The following is a 27,643-nucleotide window of genomic DNA, read 5'->3' on the forward strand; positions in this document are numbered from 1 at the left end:
GCTTTATCAGCATGTCAGGAATAGAAACTATTTTTGAGTGTGAGTCTCTGCGTGCAAACCTCAAACCACTTGGACGGCAGCCAAGACTTTGATTAGCACATATCCCCAATTTCCACACCAGGTGGACATGGTGGTAAATCAGGCTGACACACATAGACTTACAACTCTATGCGCTGACAATGAGATTTAAAGAGCAAAACTGTCCTCAGAGCTGTTATTTGGAATCTGTTTTGAAGCTGGTTTTGACATGCACAGTCTTAACTGTTGCCACCAGTCTGATGTTCTGGCTGCTTACTGGATTACTGGGACAGTAGTCAGCTTCCAGGAGGAAAGTGGTGGCGGCAAAGGATGGGAGAACACCTCGGATTTTGCCTGCTTAAACATGAGCCATCTTAAGGTACAGCGTGCTGCTACTCTTTATTTGATGTAGGCTATTGTTTGTTTATATGCTTATGAAAAGCAGGGGCAAAGTACAGTTTGGACAGAAAGTGTCCTCCCTCACCCTAGAGGCAGTTGATCTTTGACAAGCCGTTCTCCTGTCAGAGCTGTGACATATTTAGTGTCTTGTGCGCCGCTTTCCTTCCTCTCCACCCTTTCACACAGCTGATGATTCAGTACTGATGTAAATGGGGCTATTGTCTTTTGCTGTCTTCTGGTACAAAATGTTAATATATGATGGTACAGGCCGGTGCTAGCTGGTTAGCATGCTAAATTTGTTGACATATCTGCAGAACATAAATGTTTTTACATCATAGCTCTTATGTTTGTTTTACATTCTGATGTTTCTTTTGAATGTTATAACTAAATTGAACTTAAACTATATATATATATATATATATATATATATATATTAATATATTAATAAAAACCCTTTTTTCTGTACAGAATAGGCTGATTGGAGTTCCAAACTCCCTCAGCCAGAAGTGCATGTGGGTGTACATTTGCACATAGATGTGCTTTTTGTGACACAAAACATATTGTTTCCTTTTATTGTGCAAAGAGTTGAGGTGATATTTCTCTCTCTCTTGCAAATGGCTGTTGAAAACATGCTCTTATAATCCCTTCTACTACCTTCACTTATTATCAGAGCATACACTCACTGGATTACATGAAGAAATCTGGGTTTTAACCCTAGCTGTGCTGGGAAGGAGTCACACTGGGACACTGTTCTGTGTTGCCTCTCTGTTGGGGGTTAAGCTCTTTACTAATGATGAATGCCGGTCTGGATTGGCTACCTGCCGCTCTCCCCCTCACTGCATTCAGGCTCTGTGAGCCACCTGCTTTACAAGTATTAGTGACGATATACTGTCCATCTTGACCGTGCCGGGGGTATTTTATAATGCATGAGCAGCCTGCAGAATTAGGGAGATTTTTCTGAGTTATTAATGGGTGTTACATATTCACAGCAGGCACCATTAGGAGCAACCTCAGGAAGATGGGAAAGCCTCCTGAGGGCAACAAAAAACTGATGGATGTTCACTCTTTAACGCCCAGTTGTGTATATTATGGTGTCATGCGCAAAATCACGCCTGTGCAATAGCCTTGGTCACACCCCAGTGGTCTGGGCTACAGAGCTGATGTGAGGACTGATGAGTGGTTGTTTCTGTTGACCTCAGACCCAAGACAGGTCAGAGGGCAAAGGTCATGGGCACTGTGGGTCTGTGTGACTCAAGGAAAAGGGCAGGAGGAGGACAGAAGGGACAAATAAGATTGAGAGGGATGTTTCTCAGAGATGAATCAAAAGGAGTGGCCAGAAAAAGGTTAAATATTGAGGAATGTGATAGGATTTGGAGACAGAGGAGAAAAAAATGCGTTAATCAATTTTGAGGGTTCAACAAGAACAATTAAACCTGGTAAATAGCCATGGATTGTACACAAACACAGACAAACTTGAGTCAATCAATTACAAACACCATGCTGTTGAATGCTTCTACTGAGACGTTTTGCCATATGGAATCTTGAATTATGTTTAGAAACACAGTGAAGTCATGGTGCCTGTGCCACATTTGATGATTACCCCTAAGATATTGTATCCACAAGTCTCATCTATTCATCTATATGGGACCTTTTGTAACAAATTTAAAGACATGCCCCTTGAAGAGGATTAAGTTATTATATTAACAAGAAGTGGCCGACGATCTACAAACATAAAGCTGGCAACAGAGGCTGTTGCTGCAGTGGAGGCTTAAAGATGAGCAAAGCAGAAAGTGTAGAAAGCTATTGACCTAATGGCACCAACCTGTCACTCAAAGTGCCCTTAATTATGCATGACTTTGAGCTGTAATACAATTTTAATGGCTAGTTAAAAATAAAAACAACCTCTTGCACAGCTATCAGTCACCTGGCCGTGAACATGGTTATTTCTGCTGCTGTAAAGTTGGGCATTTTAGCTTGTGGCCAACTTGAGGAAGTGCATTTTTTTAAATGAATCTTTTGGCTGTGCAGGTTACTGTGTGTTTATGCCAAAGTATTTGCTGAAACCCTTTACACCTGTTACTTTCTGCTGTGGCTTTGTTCTATATATATATTTAGCATCTTTCTCCTTATATATTTGTACTGTAACTTCCTGTTTTTAATCCAGCTCAGCCAGATGGACCCGTCTGATCCGGCCTTTCTGTCTTCCTCTTTTGTTGACTGAAAAAGTATGGGGGGGGGGGGGGGGGGGGGGCTTTACATTCCACCAGTACTTGCCAGAAAAACAAAAACAACTGCTCTCCTCTACTCACCAACATCCTCCATCTCCTGCTCCCCCTTTCTTCTACTTTCCGTCTCCTATCATTCAGTCTCTTCCACTTTCAACCCACACTCCCACCCTTCCCTTTCCCAGTCAGCCCTCTACCCAATATGCCCTGTCCCCTGCAACCCCGACCCCTCCCTGCAACTGTTACATAAGCTTCCAGTCACAGCCATCCAGGCTGTATTGCTGCTGTTTTCCCCCCGTGTGTCTATGGGAGCCTCAGCATCCAGGGCCAACCCTTAATGAGGCTGCCACAAAGGCCCATTGATGAGAGGCTCAGTGTGATAGAGGATGACCCCTGCCAAGAGCACCCAGAACTGTGCATCAGCTGCCCCAGGCTCTCCCTCCACACAAAGACATCCACTGTGGACAGAGACCTGAAAAGGCACAGAGAAGGAGAAAGGAAAGGGGAAAAGAGGGCGGAGACACATAACTTTGGAAATATGTGATAGAAAGATAGGAAAAAAAATAAGACATACTGTATGACTTCATCAATTAGTTGTTGTTGCTCCCCATCAGGCATCCTCCTCTTCCTTGTCTCTCCCTTCCTCAGTGCATCCTACCAGGAGCAGGGAGACACACCCTCTGCTCTCCCTCTGCCAGGGAGTTGTCAGTTACTTTGTCTCTCTCATGTATCATAACTTAGATCTGAAGGGAAGACAGGAAGCTTTGTCAAAAACCAGAAGTCACGAGTTACTTAGGGGAGCTATTAGGGAGGCTCCCTGTGTGTACCCCCAACTCTTTTTGGGAACATTTTGAAGCTCTGATCGGACCCCAGACAGTTTGTCGGCAGCCAAGCTTACTGGAGATAGACATGGTTTGGATTAAAGCTGGTGATTTGGTATGCTGCCTGGCGTGGAGAATGAAGTGTAGACAAATTAAGCTGGACTGTTAAAGGCTGGCATGAAACAATTCTTTGGAGAATTGGGATGTTGAATTTCTGACATGGCTTAATATTAGCAGAATTTAGATTTGCTAAAGAATTTTGTAGACAAGTTTTATTTTTTGTATTTTTTTTTGTATTTTTTTCATCTGTTGGACGATGACTCTTGCAGCCCGGCTGGAGGACTTAGAGGTGACCCTGGAACACATGCTCATGGATGTTTTTGTAAGTTTATAAACTTTGTCTTTTTAACTGAAAATATGAAATTAGTCTTTTTGTCTCCCCTCCTGACTGTTCTCTGGTTTAAAAACCGGTGACCTCTCCAGTGCATAATTGCATTTGGAGACTCGAGGCCAACATATGTTACTTCCTCTTTCCAGATGCTCTCTTTTTAATTGGCACAGAAATGAACGTGCTGATTAAGCATCAAAATTCTGTGCATGGGGAATAAACTAGCTGAATAGGATTCTAACCTGGACAGCATTGCTTAATAAATGACTCACTAAAGTGGTAGCCCTGTGAGTTAAAACTTTGGGAATGTTAACACGGCATGTGGGGAGCTTTCATCAAATCAGCTTCAAGGTTTAAATCTAGGAACTTACTTACTGTGTGCTCTCTGTGGTCTACATTCTTCATATTTTTTTTCTGCAGCCAACATATATCTTTTGATGGAGAAATTCTCCAAGTAAAGGAAGTGCGGATTGCGATTGAGGAAATTAGGGATGATAGTAGTAAAAAGGATGAGAAGGAAAGACATATTTCTATTGCCTGTGACGCTTGGTTTGAGGTAAATTGTTCAGGGTTCTGTGGTTTCAGAAGCATTTGGGCTGTGGGGATGAAAAACTCTAACCCTCACACACACATACACACACAAAGATGCACAAACATGCTGACAAAAATGTGTAGGAATATGTAATCTACCTCTGCACAGACATGGACACTTTGTGAATATGACATCAGTATCCCTGGTGGCTTTGATCTGCCGGCTGCTGTAATGAGTTTTGTCGTTAAGCTGCTGTTTCTCTTTAACATTGTTTACAGGCCCAGGCATCTGTTATATGGAATTGTAATCTGTCCTTTCCTGAGCTTCCAATGAACACTATCAGCACTCAGTCTAATGCGCCAGGGCATCTGTGTCACTGATATGTGCTGCTGCAAGATTTGTTGCCTGAATCCATCCATCCAATGTATTTTGGGGAGATTTGGTCATTTTCATATAGCCAATAGATGATTTATGGCTGAGGCAATAAAGATTAGTGTTTGTGGCCAGGACAAGATTTGGATTATTCATGCACCACATGTGGGATGGAGTGAGGAAACTGCTTCCTTCCTCTACATTTCCTCTCAGAATCCTAATTAGCCTGTTTATTTATTTATTTCTCTAATTGCTAAAAAAGAGGCTGGAAAACAGAAGGTTATCTGGTTGCTTTGCATACCTAAATGAGAAATATTCAAATCAATGGTAGCCTTTTTGGTCTGGTTTGTGTAGTATGTGCATATGGCGATGTGTGTGTAGGATGCAAACAAACAACAAGCAGACATGAGCTAAGAGGAAACCTACTTTAGTGAACCATCAAATAAAGGCAGCAAAAACAAATATTTGATGGGAAACCTTACCAGAGGCAGACAGTGTCATGGCTTAAGCACCCTATACCACTAAAACCATAACTAACTGCCACTATTATGCCATAAATGCAATTTCGCTGTTGATAAGCTAAGCTCAGAGAACATGGGTCGTTAGAGGAATATTAAGGGTCATTAGAATAATGACAGCTGTTCTTCATCTACCAGTAGAGGAAGACCTTCTTAGCACTATCTGTGCTGCTCATTGGGTTAAAGCAGCATATAGCACAGCTATATTCAAGGCTATTTTCATTAATACAACAGCTCATATGAATGATTCAGGAAAGTCAAGAGGATCCGAGGCAATGAACTTCTTTTTATAGCCTCTTTTACTACAAGAAAAGGAGGTCACAATTTTGTTGGCTCAATTGCTTGAGTGGAAGCAAGAGTCTAGTCAGAGTCATTTACTGTAGATTTTTTAGGTCAACACTTTTATGCCTTCTGTATTTAAAGCACTTGCCTGCATGACATACTTACAAAGTTATCCCTACCAAATTGAAATCCAGGAACCTAGAAAGAAAATCATCAGCACTGTTGAAAGAGACTCACATTTTGTGAACAAATGAAGCACTGCCATTACCAATTGACATGAATAGAGTAGTGACATATGATCTGTATCTGCTGATTGGGTTTTTTTCCGGTTGCTGTAAAATGTCTTGTCATATTAGCTCCTGCCACAGCTGCCGGGTATTGTGTTGTTGGCCTGCCGTGCTCAGGGAGGGGAGGACGCATAGAGAGGGAGAGAAAATGCTGGCAGCTCATCTTTCAGAGGATGCCTCACAGTTTTACACAAAGGCTGACAGTCACATCAGGAAATGAAGCGGCATGATTAAAAATGCATTCTATCCTTGTGTAGTTTAATTGAATCTCCTCCTCCTGCACCCCCACGAACGTCACCACCTCCCAATCCTCTCTCCCCCAACATCCCTTCGATGATGCAGGCCTGGAGGCAAAGCTGAACATCTTCTCTCCTCTTCCTCCTTTTTCTTTTCCCCCACCCCCTTGGTCTCCTCTGACAGAGAAAGACCTCAGCTGGATGGGATTGTTTCCATCACAGCTGTACCACACAGCTCCACTTTGCTCTTTTCAGCACTGTCTCTTCTCCTTCTGGCAGCCACAAACACCCCGCTTATATCTTTGAGGGAGTCAGTCAGCCACAAAGGGTTTGTGAGGGCATTCAGTCTGCCAAAACACAAACACTGTCACATATCGATGGAGTTTCCTCACCACAATTACAACGTTAATGTTACTCTTCTGTTTTGACTTTGCTGCAGTCTGAGAGTGGGTATTGATTGGATGTATTATGTGGGAATATTGTGTTACGTAATAGGTGTGTTCTCTGCCTGGTGACAAACTTGTTCAATTATAGCAAGATGACCTCCACCCTCTTTCTACACCCCCTCCCCCCTCCCCCCCATCTGCTCTCTCCACCATTCTCATCCACAACATTTGTCATCCAGCGTGGATTAATCTGATGTTGATATTGATTGGTATGCAGCTGGAGTCGCAGCATCAGATCCTCTCATGTCCAAGGATTACGTGTGAACAAATTTCACAGCATTGTTCTGAAACCTACTTCCGTAAAGCCTGAGGCTTTATTATGAATTCACTGCTGTCATCACACAGACCAAACCGTACATATGTATGTCAGCTGATCTCCAGGTGGATTTCACTACAGCATCACTCAGCCTGTTACTGCTAGAGATGTAAATGTTAAAAAAATAGGTCACAAGAACAAAGGCAATATCATGAAGTATACATAGAATGTATGTTGTGGCACATAGTGGTTTTGGTTTTAATTTTGGGATTTTTGTAAAACAGAGGATTTTGTTCAGTGGAGAAGAAAACCCTCCATAGAATTAATCAAATTTGAATAATTTAGTTAGCTTTAGCAATAAGTCTATTTCTTGCCCCATTAAACCTTTTTCTCGCTGCAGAATCACCCAAATAAATTATCATAAACTTGATCCCATTTTATGTGCACTTCCATAAACTAATCAGACATTATCATTCATTGTGTGCAAGATTCACATTCTGATAGCCCAGCACAGAGAGAGGCTTTCTAATGTAGACTTGGGTGAATAATTCAGAAGCTATGGATGCCATTTACTGAGGCGATATTGCACATCTAGCACCCCATTCAAGTCTGCCGCTGCCCTAATAAACTGCTGATTGGACCATTGAAATAATATACTCCAATTCCAAGGCATGTATAATAACGGTGTATGGGTCTGGGTGTGGACTGTACTCAGACTAAGATTATATCTACCTTCCAACAAACAGAGTTCATTCAGTCCCACTAGATTCTATTAGTGTCAGTGCCTGAAATGTTAATCATCCTGAAAGACAGTATGTGCGCACACACACACAGTCACCTCACAGCGGGTCGAGCAGATGTGAGCTGAGCGACATGATTTTACCAGGACAACCTGTCCTAGTGTTTCACCAAATCTCTCGAAATACAAATATGTCCTAGTTTTCACAGTGAGTCACAGAGCTGTCACTGTTTCATAAAGAAAATCAGGTCTCACAGGCTAAGTGTTACCTTTCTGAGCATGTAAAAGTGTTTCCCATGCCTTCTTACACAGACACTGCTGATGGGATCATAATTGAAGTGGATGCGCCCCTGTGGAGAAGTCATTATGATTGGTTCTGGCCTGATGAAGGGTGTGAGGCCCCACTTTCTGCTCATCTCACTCTCAGGAGAGACAAAAACAATACAAGCACACCCATAGAAGAACATACAGAAGCACACAGGGAGAAATGAATTGAATTACACTATCAGGGTGGTACCGTTTAGCTACATAACCGTTTATCTGTTTTCTTTCTGCGCTGTGGCTGTAACTCAACCCTTTGTAATTTGTGTAGCATAAACATTCAACCCCCTCCCTCTCTGCCTGGGATGGGGAGAGGGTCCAACTAGAGGGCATTTCCATAAACACACACTCCCACACACACACATACAAACTGTGAGGAGGAACAGGACCATAGGGATGAGTCAGACAGCCGTGGGCAGAGACTGGCTGGGTTATCAGGGCAAATTAATGCATGACAATGCCAGGATTCTGCTATTTAGAACCAGTGCTTTTAGGACTATAAATGACTACTAAACACACAAAAGAAAAACAACACAGCCAGTCCCACTGCTTTGTTTCCTTTATTGGCATTTCTCATAACCTACTACAAATACAATCCTTTCTTTCACTCTCTTCTTCTCAGCAGATTTTCTGTGTGTTGTTGTTATTGGTTCATTTTGAGGACAGCATCTGAGAATTGCTCAGGTTTTTGCTTGATTTTGGTGTGTACACTGAACAATTACACAGTGTTGTATTTCACATATTTTTATTACAAATAGAAAGTCCCACTTGCCTTTACTTTTGTGTGCTTGCTGACTGAAATGGGTCATTGTGCTTCTAGCCCAAGGCATCAAGAATAGTAACATGTTGTTTTTCCTTTTATTTATTTATATTCCTTCCTGTCAAGACAAGGGCTTATCACCTCTGTGGATTTTAGGCTGTGGAATTAAATACATTTTAAATAGGGGAAAAACAGGGGAGCAGTGGAAAAGAACAAAAGAACCCAAACTATAGTAAAACTGTTCAATTAGAGAGTGTATTGTCAACTCGCTGTCAAGGTGTCATACGAGATCCCTATGAAAGTGGCAAGGTTTTTTTTGTCTCCTGAATCAGCAGTGGCACTTAATCTCTGTCATCACCACATGAATTTACATCACAAAGAGCATCAGTCACATTGCAAATAGAGACAAATGAATTGAGTCTTTTGCTTCCTCTCTAAGTTCCTCCAGTCATGTCATCTGTAAGACCTAGACCTCTACAGACCAAGTTTATAAATAGCTCTCTGATATTTCTCATGTAGGCCACAGTCACTCACACACTGATGTGGGCCTGGGTACTGAATGAATAATGCTTACTGAGGATTACCACTGCAGATGATTTCCTACTGTATGCTTGTCGCTTAGCTTTAACACAATGTGTATGTGTGTGGCATGTATACAGTATCATGTAACTAAAGCCATCAGGGGCAAGCAGCTTGTTTGGTTGCTCATTTTGACTGGCGGTTTTAGTCTGATTTCATAGCCCTTAATCCAGCATCAAATCACCTCATGAATATCATAACCTTGCAGGTCATAATCTGTGCTACTAGTTAATACTGATTACCTAGTCTTCATAATACCACTGATAGTTAATATGACATGTCCAACCACAGTTTCCTGAAATGCATTTTGGAAGCTTTCTGGCTGAAGGTGGTGGCTTCAGTTAAATTCTGTAAAGTAACATTTTAATAATGGGTGTGTTAGGGGAAGTGACCCACTTTTTGAACAGCCTCAAGTGGCCAATTGAGGAACTGCTTTTTGGCTTTATTTATCAACTGCAGAGGTTACCACTTGGTATTCAAGACATTTTTTTCCATTATTCAGTTCAATGCTTTCTTTTTTGTGTGCGTTTTTAGTCTGAAATTCCATCTTTATTGTGTATGTTGTGCATGAAAAACTTACATTCAGTGATGTGTTTCAAGAGACAGGAGTAAAACATAAAAGTAACAGCTTTAACATTGGCACTGCTCTCCATACTGCTTTCTACTGTTTATTAACCATGGTTTCCTGCAGTGCATTCATCTACTGCCAACTCAACATGTATTCTGTTATACTGTACTAAAATACTGTGTGTGTGTATATGTGCATATGTGCAACCCTGCATTTGCGTTGATTCACTTTAGTTAATCAGCTGACGGTTGAGTATTGATGTGCAGAAGCAAACAGAGCTCAGCAGTAAATGATGATGAGAATATGACAGTAAGTCACTAGGTGCAGCTGTAACTCACAAGTCCAATAGCTTTAATGAACATGTAAAGACCACCATTGTGGATACAGAGTACTGACTCAGCGGAATGGGTCACTGCAGCTCCTGCAGCTCATTCTATTGCCTGAGTCCTGAGCCCTGCTGCTAAAACTCCACTATACTGTCACAGATTTATGAGAGAAAAAAAATCCAGGTCATTTCTACACTTTTCCTCACACAATATAAGTGATAGTGTGATCAATATCTGCATGCATGAGCAATATGCATGCTTGACTGAAATGATGCATGCACACGTGTGTGTGTATTCCCCCTTTTGTGTCCTAGCCCAGACAGTGCAGAGAGAAAGCTGGATGTGGGATTTCAAAGATAATCTCTCTACCAGATGGCAAAACATCCCATATTCCTTTTGAGGTTCCCCACATGATCCCCTGTAAGGGCTGGTTGTCTGTGTGTGTGTGTGTGTGTGTGTGTGTGTGTGTGTGTGTGTGTGTGTGTGGATGAGTGGGTGGTGGGGGTGTATATGCTCACACACAATTATTATTGGATCATGTGACATGAGTGCGTATGCTAATAAGCTGAAACGTCACATTAATCCAGTGACCTGGTTAAGCCCCCAACTGAAGGAAGTGAGTGTGAGAGGGAGGGAGGGGAAGCTGCCGGAGCTAGAGAAGAGAGAGGAGAAGAGAAGAGTAGAGACAAAGCACACTCCCTCTCCCTTCACATACACTCTCACACACTCATTCACCTCGTGAGCGGCAGAGTGGAGAGTAGCTGAGCAGGAGCAGCATGGGGGGTGTTTTAACACAGAGGGAAACAGAAGCAGAGAGAGGCACTTAGGACCTGGACCGGTGTGGGACGTCTACTCTAACACTCACATCACACACTTCCTTCCATCATACACACACCCACGCGCAAGCTCGCGTGAACCACAGCAGTCAGGCTGGACGGGACGGCTAGGACACCCACTTCTCACACACATGCTCCTCTCACACCCACGGACACACACACTCTGGAGCGTACTATGGTGGTCCAGGGGGCAGTGACACCCGGGAGAACCCGCCGGCTGATGCTTAAACTGCCGGTGGGGACTTTGCGGAGGAACAGTGGAGAGAGGGTAAGAAGCAAGCTTCACTTTGTTATTCTCTTTCACTTTCTCCCTTGTTTGACTCTCTCACTCCATGTATGAGACTGTTTTGTCGTCCTCATGTGTGTAAGTGGGATTTAAAAAGGTTCTTGGCTAATCCAGGGAATCGTATTTGATAGGAGTTGGTGTAAGGCAAGTCAAGAGCAAAGCTTTTAATCTCTACAGTGGACAATACTTCTCTGTGTTTCTCGTCCTGTCAGTCTGAGTCTGTCAATCTTTGCAGTGCTCAGTCTGTCTCTGTCACTGCTAATGTATTCCTCGGCCGTCCTCCTTAGTTTTCAAGGTTACAGGGGAAGTCTCACTGTGGGAGAGCTGTCTTTGAGTGAAGCTTGTTTGCCTGTCACTGTCAGTGCAATTAAACTGACTTGAGTTCCTTTATATCACCCAAAGCCACACATGATTTGCTTAATCCTGTCCTGTTTCAGAGTTTTTTTTTATCGTCTGCTGGACATCAGTCTGTTTATGTGTTTATGTGAATCTAGTGGGTGTGGACAGAAGATAATAGTTACCAGCAAAGCTTAGACATGGAATGTGTGTTCCAAATGTCAATTGTAAAGACAGGCTGTGACCTGCCAGATGATTCACCTCTTGTGCTCTTTAGAAAAGTTGTTTATACCACGAGATGGATGTCGTGAGTGCATATAAAAAAAAAAGCTTGCAGCTGTGAGTGTACATGTGCTTCCCCATTACATTCATTCTCAGATGCATGTCAGCCCTCTTTTATGTAGTAAATACTCTGGTATTAAGTAAATCAGACTTAAGTAGACTGTGTGCAGGTGATGAGTGAGCCAGTTTTACAGCTCTTGCAAATTGCATGGCCCTGAAATCACAAGATGCTTAAACTGTAAGATCATAGCAAATTCCATTCCCCTTTTAAAATCTCAGTCTTCCTATTGCATGTAATGTCACTGTGGTTTCATTAACATGCCTCTTTGAATGACTGTACGGTAACTTCTGAATGCTATGAGCTCTTTTGAGAACATAGTTCTTTGTAGTTCTTCCTTCTGGTTGGATACACAACACACGCATACACGCACTGTTCACATGCTATCATAAATTACACAGTGTGACTGTGTATTGGGTGAAAACAGCTTTCATTTTAATAAGCCCACACAAATCAACCCCTGTGTCATTCCACTGCATAGAAATACATGAAAAGCAACCTGGAGAGAAAACCTTCACAGTGTTGTTTAAAGACTTAAGAGGAGGCAAAGAGTCAGATGATATGAGTTCTGATTTTTTTAGGTTTCACTGAGACTTTCAGGTTTCATGTTATGATGACTATAGGCTGGTAAATTGATAAACTGTCATCTGACTGAATCTCTCTGTTTGTAACAATAGCCCTTGATTGGTGGAAACTGAATGTTCACTGTCCTTTTGAGAGAAGTAATTGCTACTGGTTGATTGGTTGGAGCCACACATACCAATTCAAATCACCTTAATTGATGGAGAAAAGCAGATTTTAGCACACATACACACACACTAGCATAGGAAAGGAGGTCTCTCTCTTTCTCTCTCTCTTGATTGCATTCCCTTCCTCTGCCTACCATTTTTCTTGCAGCCAGCTGTGTGCAGACAGACTGAAGGGGGGATTACTTGTTTTGATTTACATAAACTCACTTGCATTATTGTGCTGCAGTGCTGGACAAAATTACTCGACAGATGTGTATCAGCTTGCTGATGTGAAAATGTATCAAACCCCACAGGCAGGAAAAAAGTGTTCAATATATCGACAAAGATTTAAAAATATTTTAAATCATCATCAGAAAGTCTGACTCATTCCATTGTTTGGTGATGGCAGGTGAACAAAGCTTCTTGGTCTATTGGTTTGTGCACCGGAGGCTCTATAAATATCAGCTGCATTATGACTTTTCTTCCATACTGAGCCTCTGAAATACTTTCACTTGTGTGCGCAGCTGCAGCTTTGTCCTGTTCCGACTTGTCATGTTAGATAACTCATTACATTCATATCCAAACTCCGCCCTGTGCAACTTATGCAACAACAGCACGCACACGCACACACAATGATATTGACAAAATCTGTATCTATTAGCTGCTGACTGAGCAGAGTGGAGGGTTGTAGTGGGAATTTATTGCTGCAAGCTCAGATCCAGCTAAAAGTATTGGAAGCTTAGAAACCTACTTTTTCAAATCCTTCAATGTTTCTAAGTAAACTTGTAGATGTTAGTGGGTTCACATCCCCACTGATAAAACACTTTCCTCCAAACCATTAGCATTCAGTAACTTGTTTGACATATATTTCATGTCAAACAATGGATCATGGATCCAACCCATGGTTCCATCTGTGCCCTGTCACTCCTTTAATGCAGATGAATCGTCTCATGTTTGTGTCAGTGGCTTCTGATGGATGTGGATTCTATCAGAGTTAATTGAGTAATATCTACTGGGAGAACATAGCCATCTTTGTTCACGGTCAGCAGCTATGACACATTTCAACAAAACATGCCTCGTTAACTGTGGAACAATAGAAAAAAGACGTTCTTGATTACTCCTGTTTTTCTCTATGAACTCTCACTACTTTTCACTGCTCACTTTATTCTACACATTCTTGCTTCATATCATGACATCTCATGCTTCTGCTCACTCCTTTCTTCTCCTCTAGTACCTTTAGGAAAGTAAATGCATGAAACAAGGAAAGAAGCATAGACAATGTAGGATAAATAGATAGTCCTAGCAAAATACTTGGTGTGTACAGGGTACATATGTATTTATAATGATAATACATGTCACAGTTGGTGCTGTCAATTTAAAACAGCTTCTTTCGTGGGATGTTTTCTGTTTAGATTACCTCTGTGAGCAGGCTGAATTAGGATTATCTTCCTTTGTTGCCCTGCTATCATGGTAAGCTGCTGAGCTCTTTTCTGTGCAATTAAGAACATAAAAAAACAAACAAAGGGATGCAAGCAAGATGTGTGTTATTCATGTGGGGGTGTCAGACAAAAACACATTTCAGATTTTAGGAGGGTAAATCGCTCTCCAAGGAAACATGTTGTCAGTAGCACTGCAGGGGAACGAGGGCATGAAGGTGGGAGGGGTGGATCACTGTCAGTGAAGTTCACACAGGCACACACACAAATGTTCAAAACACACATTCATGAGCGGAATGGGAATGCAAACAGACAATGGCATGACTGTAATTTACCACTATAGGTCTAAAGCAGCCAGGCAAGTGATGAGGCAGGAATACTAATCAATCCTTGTTACCTTTTAAACATCTTGTCTGCACCAATCACAGAGAAGGTCAGCGCTGGACTCTGGCATTCTGCTGGTCAGGTTGTTACTCTGCTTGTTTCTCATCAGACTGATCTAATTGTCTCGGCATTAGTGTCAGGATTCGTTGGAGCAACTGCAAAGGTGACATGGTAACCAAACCACCAAACATAAGTTGGATTCTATAGCAGATATAAGCTGTTGAGTTGCCTGGACAGCTCTTCTTTGCAGCTCTACTTTACATTGCTACAGTATTGATTCCCAGGGATCCCAACATCCCCTCAGGACTGCAGGTGAGAAAGCTGTGGTCAGTCAGCCCAATTAAGGAGACAAAGAGAAGCGGGAAAGACAGGAAAAAAAGAAAGAGGTGGGAATACTGAAAGCTAAAGGCTCCTGAAGGCCCCTTTTGCACCACACCCTGTTCAGCATGAAAGGGGACCCCCCTTTTCTCCCCAAGGCAGCTCAGAAGGAAGAATGTTATTGAGCAAGTGAGGAAAGAAGAGAAGGGGGGCACACGGGATACTCCCACCCTCCTTCTCCACCCTGTCTCTTTCATCACTCGGTGCTATGATGATTTTTTTTTCTTTCTTTTATTCTGCATCCAAAATCAACCCGCAGACCTATAGATACATGGCACAGCTGTGCACAAGTTCAAAGTAAATCTGTACAGAGAATGATCAAACAATGAGATGATCGTCTATTGACTGTGAGTGAAGGCCAAAAGCAGTGAGCCACTGATAATGTGTTTTCTCTGTGGAGACCGCATGCTAGCAGGGTAGCTATGGTGAGATTGGACTCTTCTGTCCTCTGCCAAAACATCCCCAGTGGATGGATGGACGTCTGTGCGTCTTGTCTGTGCATTTGAGTGTTCCCATCCTTGACCACCTTCATGCTGAGCACATGAGTGATTTCTTCATTATCTCTTCTCAGAAATGACTGCATAGAAAGACATAGACCGAAAAAGCAGAGTGTGGGTTGATGGGAACAGTTAAATTCCATCTCCCCCTCAAAACAGGATGTGGAGACCCCAAAATGTTCCTTAAATATCCCAGCACAATCTGTGCCCTTTGTTAGACAGAGATAACACGTCTCAATGAGAACGGAGGCACTGTCTGTGACTCACTCATATGAAGGAGTTTATTCATAGTCTGTGTGTGAGCGTGTGTGTGTGTTGCATGAGTCTGTGAGTGAATCCTGCAGTGACACAACATGAGGAATAAAAGAAGGAGGAGGAAAAAAAGAGGATTTTTTAAAAGTAGTTTATTGAAGCTAGAACTAGCAGAACAGTGCGTTTGTGTGAGAGAGGGAGTGTGTGTGTGTGGGCGTGAACGGGTGACAGAAAGACAGAGCGGGAAAGAGTGAGAAAAAAGAGAGATGCAGTCTCTTGTTTTCCTGTGGGTGTGCTGCAGTAACATAGTAATCCTCATTAATATTTATCTGCAAGGCAAAGTGGAGGGAATGATTAGGTTGAGAGAGATAGTGTGTGCATGTGTGTATATGTGCGTGTTTTCTCGAGTGAACACCCCTTTGTGCACGTGTATACTATATTGCAATGAACTAGGTCAACTTCTATGCTTAAGAGACTTACAAGTCCTGATACTTCAAAGAATAAACTATGTCATCAGGGCTATGTTTTATTGCATGTGTGCAGTATTTTTATTTTAATTATTCCAAGCAGCCATAGTGTAAGATGAAACTGAAGACTCCACTCCCACACACACAAATGCCCCACGCTTTCATTCCTCTCTCGAGCCACATTACGTTATCTTATTGATTTTCCTGCTCGCACCTCTAATATAATCACGTTAAACTAGACTTATTGGAATTGAATTTCAGACAGGGTCCATACACATATGTCACTCACAATTTCTGTCATAGTGACAGTTGTGTGTGTGTGTAACCCAAATCAAACCTGCAAAAGTCAGATGTCAGTAAAAAAAAAGCAGAAGAAGTACCTGTGTTTGAGGGAATTTGTTTGCCTCAGCTGAGAACACGCTTGTGAAATTTATGGTGGAAGTGACCCATTTCCCTCCACTGCTCTGCCTCTCTCGCTCTCTCTGACTTGCCTGCACTCTAATATAACACGCCTGAGCGGAGATCAGAGCAGGAGGAAGATTGAGAGATAGAAAAAGAGATGAGGGAGAGATGAAAGAGGCAGAGACGGACAGGAAAAGTGAGACGCTGAAGAAAATACAGAATGTAGAGATGGTGGAGAAAGTGAGAGTTGACTCCTGATTTTAACTTTATTGAAGTGGCAAACTTTTAAATTAGTTTGTAATTCCGGCACTACACAGGAATAAGAAATAATTTGTCGCTTTTTGTACATATTTGGTCCAGAATAAGTGCCCATTTGATCAGCTTCTCCTCTCTGTCACTATGGTTATAGCCAGCTAGCTGCCGCTCTGGTCATGTCTGTTTACATCACAGTGTCTGTTTGACCTTTCCCAGGATTCAGCAGAACATTGCAAACACATGGAATCATGGGAACAGCGCACATTCATACCTAACCTCCCGCCTTCCTCCTCACCACAACAAATATTTACACCCCTCGTAAATTACAGTGGCTAGGAGGTAAGTGTCTCCAGGAAAGCACAGATTCATTTTGGAAAATTCACACTGCAGGAATACCACACATTCCTCATGGGTTTCTCAAGACACCACTGAGAGCACATCATGGGGCCGAGGTATAGAGCGATGGGAAACGGGTGCAGGGTGGGGCGGGAGATTTTGTAGAATGTGGTTGGTAACACTGAGTAAATTAGACAGTTAATAATGATATTAAGGCATGTAGTTGCATATACACACGCAGACCATCTCAGCAATGCAGCAGTAGTCCCTAGCATCGATAAACCTCACCATGAATCATTGTGGGCTTTGAAAGGCCATTTAATCCACCCACGGTCAGATTGGGTTTGGTAGAAAAGCAAAGAATTACTGTGCAGCACAGAGTTATTGAACTCTGTATCGATCAAATCTCTCTAAGGAAAGACTGAAAAGGGAAGAGGAAAAATGAGCTTTATCAATTCATCAGACATTTTCTTTTTAAATGTTAAACTTGACTTTAAAAGGGGGTTATAGAGGTGCTTAGCCTATCTACAGGAGGTAGAAAAGTGTTAGATTTCAGACTCATTTTAACATTCGTATCACAGATAACACAGCACACAGTGATCATTCAAGCTGCATTGTTTTAGCTGTGCTGTTGAGCCAGAGATTATTACAGACTGGCAAGAGTTTGCACACAGGCACTGAAGGCTTGGCACAGCATGTATGTGGGGTTTGTATTGCCTCCATGTGGCCATTGTTGCAAATGGGCATAAGTAAGCAAATGTAAGACAAGATGCATTGTGGATTTCTATCTCAAATAAACAACTTTGGGTGACCAGCCCCCGGCAAGAGAAGATAGTTTTTGTTTTTTTAAGACTTTTTTTTCCCCCCAAGAATTAGATCAGGTCAGGTCAGGATACTTCCAGCCTGGGAAAACTAACTTAGAGGAAAAAATGTGTCTTTTAAAAAAAATTTAGATGAAATCCCTGTGCTGTTAGAACATGTCTTCAGAGACCAGATGTCAGCCTCTGAGTTCAGTTACTTTAATTCAAGCTGTTTACAAACAGAGCATGCAAACAGAGTGCATTTTAGAATATACACATTCAGACAGTGTTCCGTCTGTCCAGGTGTGGTCACAGAGTGCAGCCTGTAAGCACCATCTCTTGAAAATTGAGACGAGAGTGCGAGAGAAAGTGAGAGGGCTGGTTGCCACAGTATGAGAGTGCATATCACTTTAAAAACAACTAGCAGTCAGGGAGACTAGAAGACCGGCTGCATTTCCTTAGTGGGAATGTTTGTGTTTGTGGCGCTCAGGCCGATGGACAGAGGGTGCTTTGCTTCAGTCAGAGTGAGAGGGGAAAAAGGAGTCAGCTGGGACCAGTAGCTGTGTGGGACTTGGAAAGAAGGACAAGACAGGGTTTGACCTTGAGGAGGAATCAGACTCCCAAAGAGACGGAGGAGCCAGAGGGACAGAGGCAGGAGAGGAAACAGACACGGGGTTAACCTGTCTCTCTGTGGCTTACCTCCAGAGATGACCTATTTATTATCTGCTGCAGCTAAGTGGCATCAAGAGGACACTTAAGGCTCATCATCTCATTACCTGAGCCTCTGTGGATTTTACTTGTAATGGCTCACCTGTACAAATAAAGATTTGTTAATGTGATACCTGTAGATGTCCTGCTGATATATATTATATATACCTCTGGAGGTCCTCTGCCTCAACTGTGGTGCAGTAATGGAGGCAGTCTTATTGGGTCTAGATGAGGCAGTGTGTACTCGGCAGGGCCTGCTGTGGACTCTCACCTCCACAGCCATCCGACGGCTTTGCGTGCATGCCAGGAACCTTCCTGGACCTCTGCATCTATTACACACACATAGGTGTGTCTCAAGACCACTTTACCAGGTAGGCTGCAGCTCTAATACACACAAAAATGTAATCGCAAATCCTGTGATGCCTATTAATACATTTTCAGCTACCTATTGTTTACATGCTGTGCCATCTGGCAGAGAAAGCTGTTATTAATGAATGATTCCATGCTTGTGTGTCAAGGCTTGAGGCAGAAGGAGAGAAACATGGAGGGAACAGATGATGTACTGTAGGCCAGGTATATCCTTCAGGCTATAGACTAGGGCCAGAGACATGGGCAGGGTTAAACTTGATTGATTTGTTTTATTAGGCACAACTGGGTTAGATGTAATGGTTACATTCCTGTAGAGTTCATTTGTGGCACAGAATACTTTTGTTTTACTCCTGCCCTCTTCTACCTCTACCTGATTTTGGGGGAAATATGGTCAGTAGCAAGAGACCCCCAAAATAGGTTTATTTATTTGTTTGAATTGTGCCAGTATTATTACATATTTCTCGAGTCAAGAAACTTGCTGTTTTTTCTAAAGATATCTAAAAATATTTGCTCCTGTTCTATTAAAATTAACACATTTCAGCTCAGATTCCAGAACAAGGGGTAAAAGTGTAAAAGTGGTCAAAAATGTTGTTGTAAGCTGCATCTATGTGAGAGGTGAGTTTGGGTAATAATGTGTCACTTAGTCTTAAAAAGATGCAAAAGAGGCAGAACTTTGACTCCCTATAGTGTTTTGTGTTCTTCAGGATGCAGAATACACAACAGGAAGTTGTGTTGCTATGGTCAGTATAACAGAAAGGTAACTAGGCTGTTAAGCTGGTGACTGTTTCTATGGCTGCCCCGAAAAAGGGGATATTAGCATACAAAAAACACAGACACTGTTTTTACAGGCTGTCTGGTTACTCTCCTTCCATTTAATTCAACACCATGGGAACTTTTTCCCTGGTTTGAATTATTTTAATTGTGTTATTAAAAGACAGCGTCTCTTTCTGGTTGTGATTCAGCAAAATGGTTGATCAGTATTCACTTCACCATGTCTGAATTGGTGCTCGGGGCTTTCATGGAGCCATTAGTATTCCCTAGGCATCTCACCTGCCCTGTATGCAGCTGGCACTACCAGAAACAAACCCAGCAGCCTCAGAGAGAGAGGTTCAAATCAAATTGACAAAAAAGCAGCTCTGTGTAGCACAAATTCAGTAACTGTATAAGATAAACACACACATACCATGTGCGTTTTCCTGTCTTTGATTCCCTTTTTACTCTCAAGAGATGAATAACCTGGATTGTTATTCTAACTTTTGTCTTCAGATTTGGTTTGTGTAACTCCTTTAAGCATCCTGAGGGAGGCTAACACAATCAGAGGAAACTGAAATCATTTACCAGGCCTCCCTAAGCCAAACCCATCCTTAAGAGCCCCCCCCCCCCCCCCCCCCCCCCCCTGGTTTACAGACACACACACACAGACAATGTCTGACAGGCACTTTTTAGGCAAGAGTCTCACTCAAACATTCTCTGAATGAGTGCTTTGATGAGCTGCAAACAATATCTCCCCCTGGCCTGATGAAGTGGTACAGTCCAAGGTGGAGCAGTTTAATAGTGGAGGGAGTTGCAAAAGGCAAAGAAGGAGGGGTCAGTGTGTCAGGCTGCAGGATGGGGATATCCCTGGCTGGCTGCACTGCCTCTCTGCCTGGCTGCTTCCTCTATTACTGTTAATGAGATACCCAGCCTCACACAACTGGCACACACATTGGAGAGCGATGTCGTATCAATCTGTTTTCACTTTCTCCACTTCTTTTCCTCTCGGCCCAACTTTTTTATTTCCAATATTTTTTTCCCTACTTAAACCACCTCACATTTCTCTCGCTCTGCTCCCTTTTCAACATTTACTGGCAAACACATTCTCAGCCCTAACACTAGCCTGGATATTTTACTGTGCTGCAGTGTGTGACACATACTGTGTGTCAAGATGATGATTTTACTTCTAGCACTTTGCATGTTCTGTAGAGCAAAACCCCCGTGAGATTGAGCTGTAGTGCTACATTAACCTGCGGACTGAAGCGTTTGTGAGACGTTGTTTGTGCAGACGAGCATTTATTTTTCTCACGAGAGAAGGCAGTAGCGTGTTCACACTTTCATACATACAGGATGAGTAATATTGACTCAGCAGCCGGCAGTTGCACATTTTCCTCTGGTGGTGTGACCTTGTGAACAAGGTTAGTGCCAACAGGCGTGTGAGGGCAGTGCTCCGCTGTGCAGTGTTACACAGTGTCTCTGGGTAATTGTTTGTCATGTCTAATGTTGCCTTCCATTCACATTGATTTCAACTTAAACCATCCCCCCCTTCTTGCCACCACAACCCCCATCCCAAAAGCAGGATATCCTGCACACAGAGAAGAAGCAGGTGGTCTGACTTCCCCTGGCTTGCAAGCTTTTTATTTAACTATATTAGGAGACAAGTTTTATTAGAAGACAACATTTAGTTTCAGAGAATTTGAAGTGACAAAACTCATCCGCAGCGTGTTCAGCATCCTTATGACAAGATAAACATCCTAGACAGGAGCTTACAGGAAGCTGGCAAATAAACTTCAATCCAAGCTGTTTCCTAGCAACATAATCCCACTGAAAAGTTTTATACATATTTAAAATTTCACATTGTGTCACATCTATCATACATATTCATTATGTTGCTGCTGTGTTAGCTTGTCAGCTCTGCTGTGTCATATTTTTGGATGGAAGCTGGGCCAATTTACTCCCACTGAACTCATCTGGTGCTGTTTCCTGTGAGGAAAGCTCTGTCATGGATCATAGTCCTTTCCCACTGAAGAGTCCCAGTCCATTATGATAGGAACCAGAGACATGGCAGTGAAACACTAAGTTAGCTACAATATATAATCCTTTTTCTTAGTTCATTTGTGTCTGTTGGTTTTTGAATGCTCAAACTTTGCTTTCAGGAGCACGATAGTTTCCGGAAACTACTCATTGACCCTCAATCAGGTCATGATTGTTCTCAGCTCGGGTTTATTAAGTTTCTCTGACTTTCATGTTCTATTTATCATTCATTTGTTCCCATGTTCCAGTGAAGCAGATGTCAATAAATAACATCATGACATGCAGGCACATATCCAGAATTGGAATGTCCTGCATGTCCTTTCAAATTCTCCAACTTTATCTTGCTCTTCCCTGTTTTCCAAATAATTATTGGATAGAGGTTGAAGTTGAACTTGTGACTTCCTACTGAAGAATTTAGATCACTATTGCTGTCTGGCAACAATCTTTGTTCTCACTGCCAATGTTCAGGATCTGTATGTGAGAAAAATCTTTTCCCAGAACCGAGAGCGAGAGAGAGAGAGAGAGAGAGAGAGAGCAGGAATTTGGTTGGTGGGAGGGGTAAAAGGACAGAACAGACATTTTCAATACATTGTTTATTTTTTTGGTAATTTTCTAATTTGTTGGCAAGTAGCTAGAGGCATGTTTGCGTTTGATACAGGCAAACACACACACACAAACATCCCTCTCTAGATTGTATTGGTGGTTGAAACCATTTACAGTGTCTCCCTGGGGATAAGGTCTTATTTGCATAGTTCTGGAAAACATTTCCACTGCTCCTTTCCCAGGTTTATCAAATACCCGGTGTGTGTGTGTTTGCGTGTGTGAGTGTGTGAAAGAGGAGTGGACAAGGCTTGTTAACCATAAGAAAAAAAGCTCCTGCAGAGACTCATGAGCATTTGAAGCATAAACAATGTTTTCACCACTCTATAAATCATAAATTATGATCAAAGTTTTATCACATTTTGTATAAATATGTTTGCTGATTTGCCAGCTTGTTACGTATAAAATATTTACGTTCATGTGTGCGTAGTTACTGTACACTGTAAGCTTCTTAGCTTGCCATGCTAGGATTTAATTTCTCTAGTAATGTGAGAATATGTCACACTACTTGATAGGATGGCCACCCTTGATTAATTACAGCCGTTTGCATGCTTGCACATTCACTTCCTCACATGCATACAGTCATCCCACAGGACTAATCTGATTCTCTGGTTTGAGGCATGGTCTTGAATGAAAACAATATGAATGAAAGCAGCATTCTGTCCAAAGGGAAAACATTTATTACTATTATCACATGACACACAGAAATATTCACCATCTGAACAGCATTACCTCCGGTGTTCAAGGACAGACAAATATGAACACTTTCCTACAAATCAGTTGCCATTTTGGACACTGTTCAGATAACATTAAAAAAAAAAAAGGTTGCAATATCACCTTGCCGTTTTATTGGGCCGAAGTTGAGCGGCCTACATGATAAATCTGGCTGGTATCCCTTTAAATCCTCTAAGTGTGTCTGAATCGTGGCCAGAGCTGCGGCTGAGTGGCGGGCGCAGACGTGATCTGATGGGTTTTTGGTGGTGGTCCGTTTCTGTTGAGAGAAGTGATAGGTTTAACTGTGGCATTAGTGTTGGGGATATAAGAGCTTATAATGTTTTAAGTTCAGAGGTTAGGGCCTTGGTATAGAATGGTAATCCCAGTGGATTACTACGAGAATCTGGTAAATATCTGAGGAAATCCCTCTCAGGGACTCTCAGATCCTCTGTTTGTATGGTTATTACATCCTCTAACAATGAGTCCACATGTGTTTACCGAACAGAGATTTGAAGTTTTTAACCTGTGTATTAACTTTTTAGAAATGAGTGACAGAGTATCATTATTACTCTGAGCCAAAGTATTCAGAACTTACTGTGTCTGTATGAGCGTGGACTGAGAGGGGGAAATTGTAATGCACCCATGTTATTTAATTTCACATGGATCTTTGGAGACATCCAGTAAGCCAGTGTACCATACAATATTAAATCACTTGTGTCGGTCACAGCAAATTCCTGCAACCCCTCCTTTAGGTATGTACTTCTGTATAGCTCAATATTCCTGGAAAGATGGAGGTGATCTCCTTCCTCTAACCAGGATCTAGTAACATGTGACCCTGGCACGAGCTGTTCTTAAATGAGTAGGAACTATGTTTGTCTTATATGCCAAAGAAACATAGGTGTTTCACAATTTTAGAGCTTTTATACTAACACACTTTACACTGTAGACGTACTTTCTGATCTGTGGCCCAGGTTGTTCTGTATTAAAAGTTTAGGCCACCCAGGGTTTGAAGGTTTTCAAGAGTCATAAGTTACTGAACACAGTTTTGACAAACCACTTTGTGTAAAAAAATGAACCCAGTATTCTTCTATAACTGTGGCAACTGTGTGATTGATCAGCTGTTATTTATTGAGCAAAAGCTTTTCACCTCCTACCTTCACATTCGGGCTCTCCTTGAGGCCAAATGACCAAATGGAAGACATTTAATACCTTTACTGTGACGGGATTCCCTTTGGACAGGAGGAATTGCACCCACACTCGCACTTATATACACACACACACACAGACCACACACACTTGCCAAAGGGCTCTCCCTGCAGATGAGCTGGGACATTTTTCATTACCCTGGCTCAGAGGAATCAAGTGTGTAGTAATGGTTCATGGTCACAATAAACCAAAGCTGTGGATTGATAAATCCGGACTGTAAAGCACAGTGTCGGCAGACCAGACGGGCTGCAGGGCAGAGCTTGCGGACAGGTTAATAGCTCTTTTTTCACTACAAACTTGTCATTAGTATACCTCAGACTAGATCCTGGAGGAAGAAGAAGAGCCTCAGCCTGCACTGAGTTCACTTATCTCTCAGAAGCTTTTGTTTCTTTTATTTATTATGCTTGTGTCAACTCCCACTTTTTGTCATACCTGTCTTCTTTACCCTTTTCAGACTCTTCCTAGATACATTCCTTTCCCTAACGATATGAACCACCTCTCTTGTAACTATACACACACACACACATACACACAGTCCCTCTTACATCACCAGTTTAGCCTGAGGGTGAGCTGGGGTAGGTAATACACATGGGGGTATCTTTGTAAAAACAAAAAGTATACATTGAGTTTAAGGAGCACAGGATTCCCTTGACTTTGTTATCTTGGGATCATGATGCTGTCAGCTGATTTGAATCACTTTGTGGGGTAAGCCTTCATTGCATGGCTTTTTACTTTATACCCCTGGGGTACCACCTTTGCTTGTTGCAGTGTTGTCTTCACACTGTATGACAGTGCCTCCTCCTCTAAATGCCCTACATTTTTAGCGTATTGTGCATGCTGGAGATGAGCGAGATCTCTCAGAAAGTTGCCATGACGACTTTTGTTTGCATCTCAGCCTGGTGAGCACAGGGCAGCGAGCCTGGTCAAACATTCATGTGCACGTGGTTGAGTGTGGTGTATGTACAGTGCATGATTCTAACATGTTGTCACTCAGCTGAAAGCGGTTTGAAAAGCTGCAAGTTATTATGTGGATGCAAGCTCACCGAGTTCTTGTAAAGCCAGTACTTTGAGTGATGTTTTTCTTTGGCTGTCACTCCAATTAGCCTAGAGGGTCTTTGAGTCTGGAGGACACTCATGCACAAAGGCAAAATCAGCAGAGGATTTGGGTTTTTTTTTTGCCCCAAACTCCACTTTCCCCTGCCGTGCTGGTTTCAGGGTACATATTTAATAGGCTAGTGGCATACATTAGGACTGTGACACACACACAGCAGACAGCTCTGTTTAATATTCAGCATGCTAAATGATTAGAGTGTTTGGTATTCTATCCAGTCACAGGACGAGGGATAGAGGCCACTGGAGTTCAACTACACTGCAGTCCACAGTGCCCTTGAGTTTAAGCTACAAGCCAGGCGTGTGCGTGTTATTTATTTGCTTACAAAAAACTAAAGGAAAGACAGCAAGCACCAAGACAGACAAAGGGAGGTCAAGGAGGAAGATTCATCAATCAACAGAGTTCAGTGGGTCTACAAGCTAAGAGGCAGTACACACTTTCTCCTTCACTTTCACACACACATAAATAGGACACAGTTTGCAGTGCAGAACCAAATACCTCGTTCTACGTCACACTGTCTTTCTGCATGCGTTGCCAGCAGTATCAGTGAACACAGGGTCACTGGGGTGCACAGTGATTTCTCACTTTGTAAATTATAAATGAGAGAGGAGGTGTAGAGGTAAAAGATCCTTCCCCTGTGAATGACTCACGCCGACAGTCCACATCCTGGCAAATCAACCCCCATCACTAAGTCTGTGTTTCATTGAGATAAAAGTCTTGAAGACATGACATCACTCGTACCTATGTGTCTTGTACTGCTGTACCTATTCTTCTTGGCATTTTGTCAGCATGCTAGACCTCTCCCCCTTGTTATCTGTCCTTCTTTAGCTACTTTAGTTACTAAACCACCTCAGAACCATTTTGTTAAAAACAGAAAGCAGATGTATGGTGTGTGGACTTAAATATGCACACACAGGCACACAAACAGTGCTTATAAATACTTCATCAACCTCTCTTTGAACTGGAATTTAAGGAATGTCCCATCTGTGTCAGAGAAGGGCAAAGTTGACCAGGAAAAGTAATTTGAGAGCGAAAGCAGGCCCAAACAGAGCGATTGAATTATGAAAAGTGGAAAGAAGAAAGTTGTCTTGTCTTTTCTTTTTTTTAAAAAAAAAAATCTCAAATGCCCTGCTTATGTAAAAGACAAAACAGTGAAAGAGAAACACATGCAAATTGTAGGAGGTTGTTTGGGTGGAGGTGGTAAGTCATGCCCCATGACAAGTGGTGACATACACTGAAACTGACACACTGTGGTGCTGTATCCTCGACTGTGCTCATGAAGGGCCTTTATTTGCTTGCTGTGGCCTTGCTTTAAACTTTTTTATTTTTAAATGGAACTTCAGGCTTGATATATATGTACCTCTGCACATGTACAGGACTGTGTGATCCAGTTTTGTTTTTGTTTCAGTGAAAAACGATTAGTCCTGCGGGTAGGCTTACTTGAAAAGGGTGCACTGATTTCTTCAGAAAGCTACAGAAGAAAAATGATTTTGTGTGGGAAGCTGACAGGACTTTGGCACATCTACCCTTCTAAGAAGGAGCTCAGTCTGTGTGACGTGAACATGTAAGATTGTCTTCAGGCACTTTTTTTTAGCATGAGCCAAAAGATGACACCCATATTACCCAATTCATTGGGGATCACTGCTCCACTGGGAATCAATGGCAGCCGTGTTGAACTTCACATGTGAAATCCTGGGGATGGATTTGTGTAAAATCAGCACAGCAAAAGTTCAGATCAGACAAAATCTACTGTAATGCATAATTCTTGCCTACTAAAACACCTCACAAGCAATATCCCCCCCCCCTGTGCCTATGTGGTATTTAAAATTCATAAGCGTCTCCGTCTGTCAGTTCCAGTCAAACTTGTGATTCTGTGTAAAACTGAAACTTTTTTTGGTGAAAGTCTGGGAATGGAGCTTTGTAGTAAAATAAGAACAAAGCAGTGTTGGCTACAGAAATATCTCCAGCTTGTTTGAAGTGCCAGTATGTTTCTGATTTTAAAAACGCCCTAACTGGAACCACATTTCAGTCCCAAAGTCACTTATAGGCAGAGAGGGTGGAGCTCACAGACACACGCAAAAAACATGCACACATACACACACATGCACACACTTGAACAAACAAAACAGATCTCTCCCGGTCAGTCGTTTCTCTAGACATTCCTGGCTGCCTTTCCCTGACCCTCCCTGCTCCATCTCACTCTTGCCACTGCATGAAGATCTGGAAGAAGACAGGATTTGGCCTAGCTCATATTTTTCCATCAGGTTTTCAATAACCCATTGAACTGAACTGAAACTGTAGCCTATTGAGATTTTTTTTTCTCAATCCTGTGTTGTAATCTA

The 27,643-nt window shown here is 42.3% G+C and overlaps 1 protein-coding gene across 5 annotated transcripts in view; it reads left to right on the forward strand.

Annotated features, from left to right (window-relative positions):
• Positions 1-3,317: 3,317 nt before the first annotated feature.
• Positions 3,318-27,643, forward strand: part of frmd4a (FERM domain containing 4A) — a 59,648-nt gene continuing 35,322 nt past the window's right edge. For 2 of the 5 annotated variants that reach the window (XM_028430263.1, XM_028430265.1), the window contains exon 1: positions 10,750-11,177. In XM_028430263.1, coding sequence (XP_028286064.1) covers positions 11,085-11,177 — 93 coding nt within the window. In that variant the 5' untranslated portion in view covers positions 10,750-11,084. Of the gene's footprint in view, positions 3,846-10,749; positions 11,178-18,717; positions 18,886-27,643 lie in introns of those variants that run through there. The other 3 variants (XM_028430268.1, XM_028430260.1, XM_028430264.1) reach the window with 2 other exon arrangements.

Source organism: Parambassis ranga, chromosome 19 (genome assembly GCF_900634625.1).
Source record: "Parambassis ranga chromosome 19, fParRan2.1, whole genome shotgun sequence".
NCBI lineage: Eukaryota > Metazoa > Chordata > Actinopteri > Ambassidae > Parambassis > Parambassis ranga.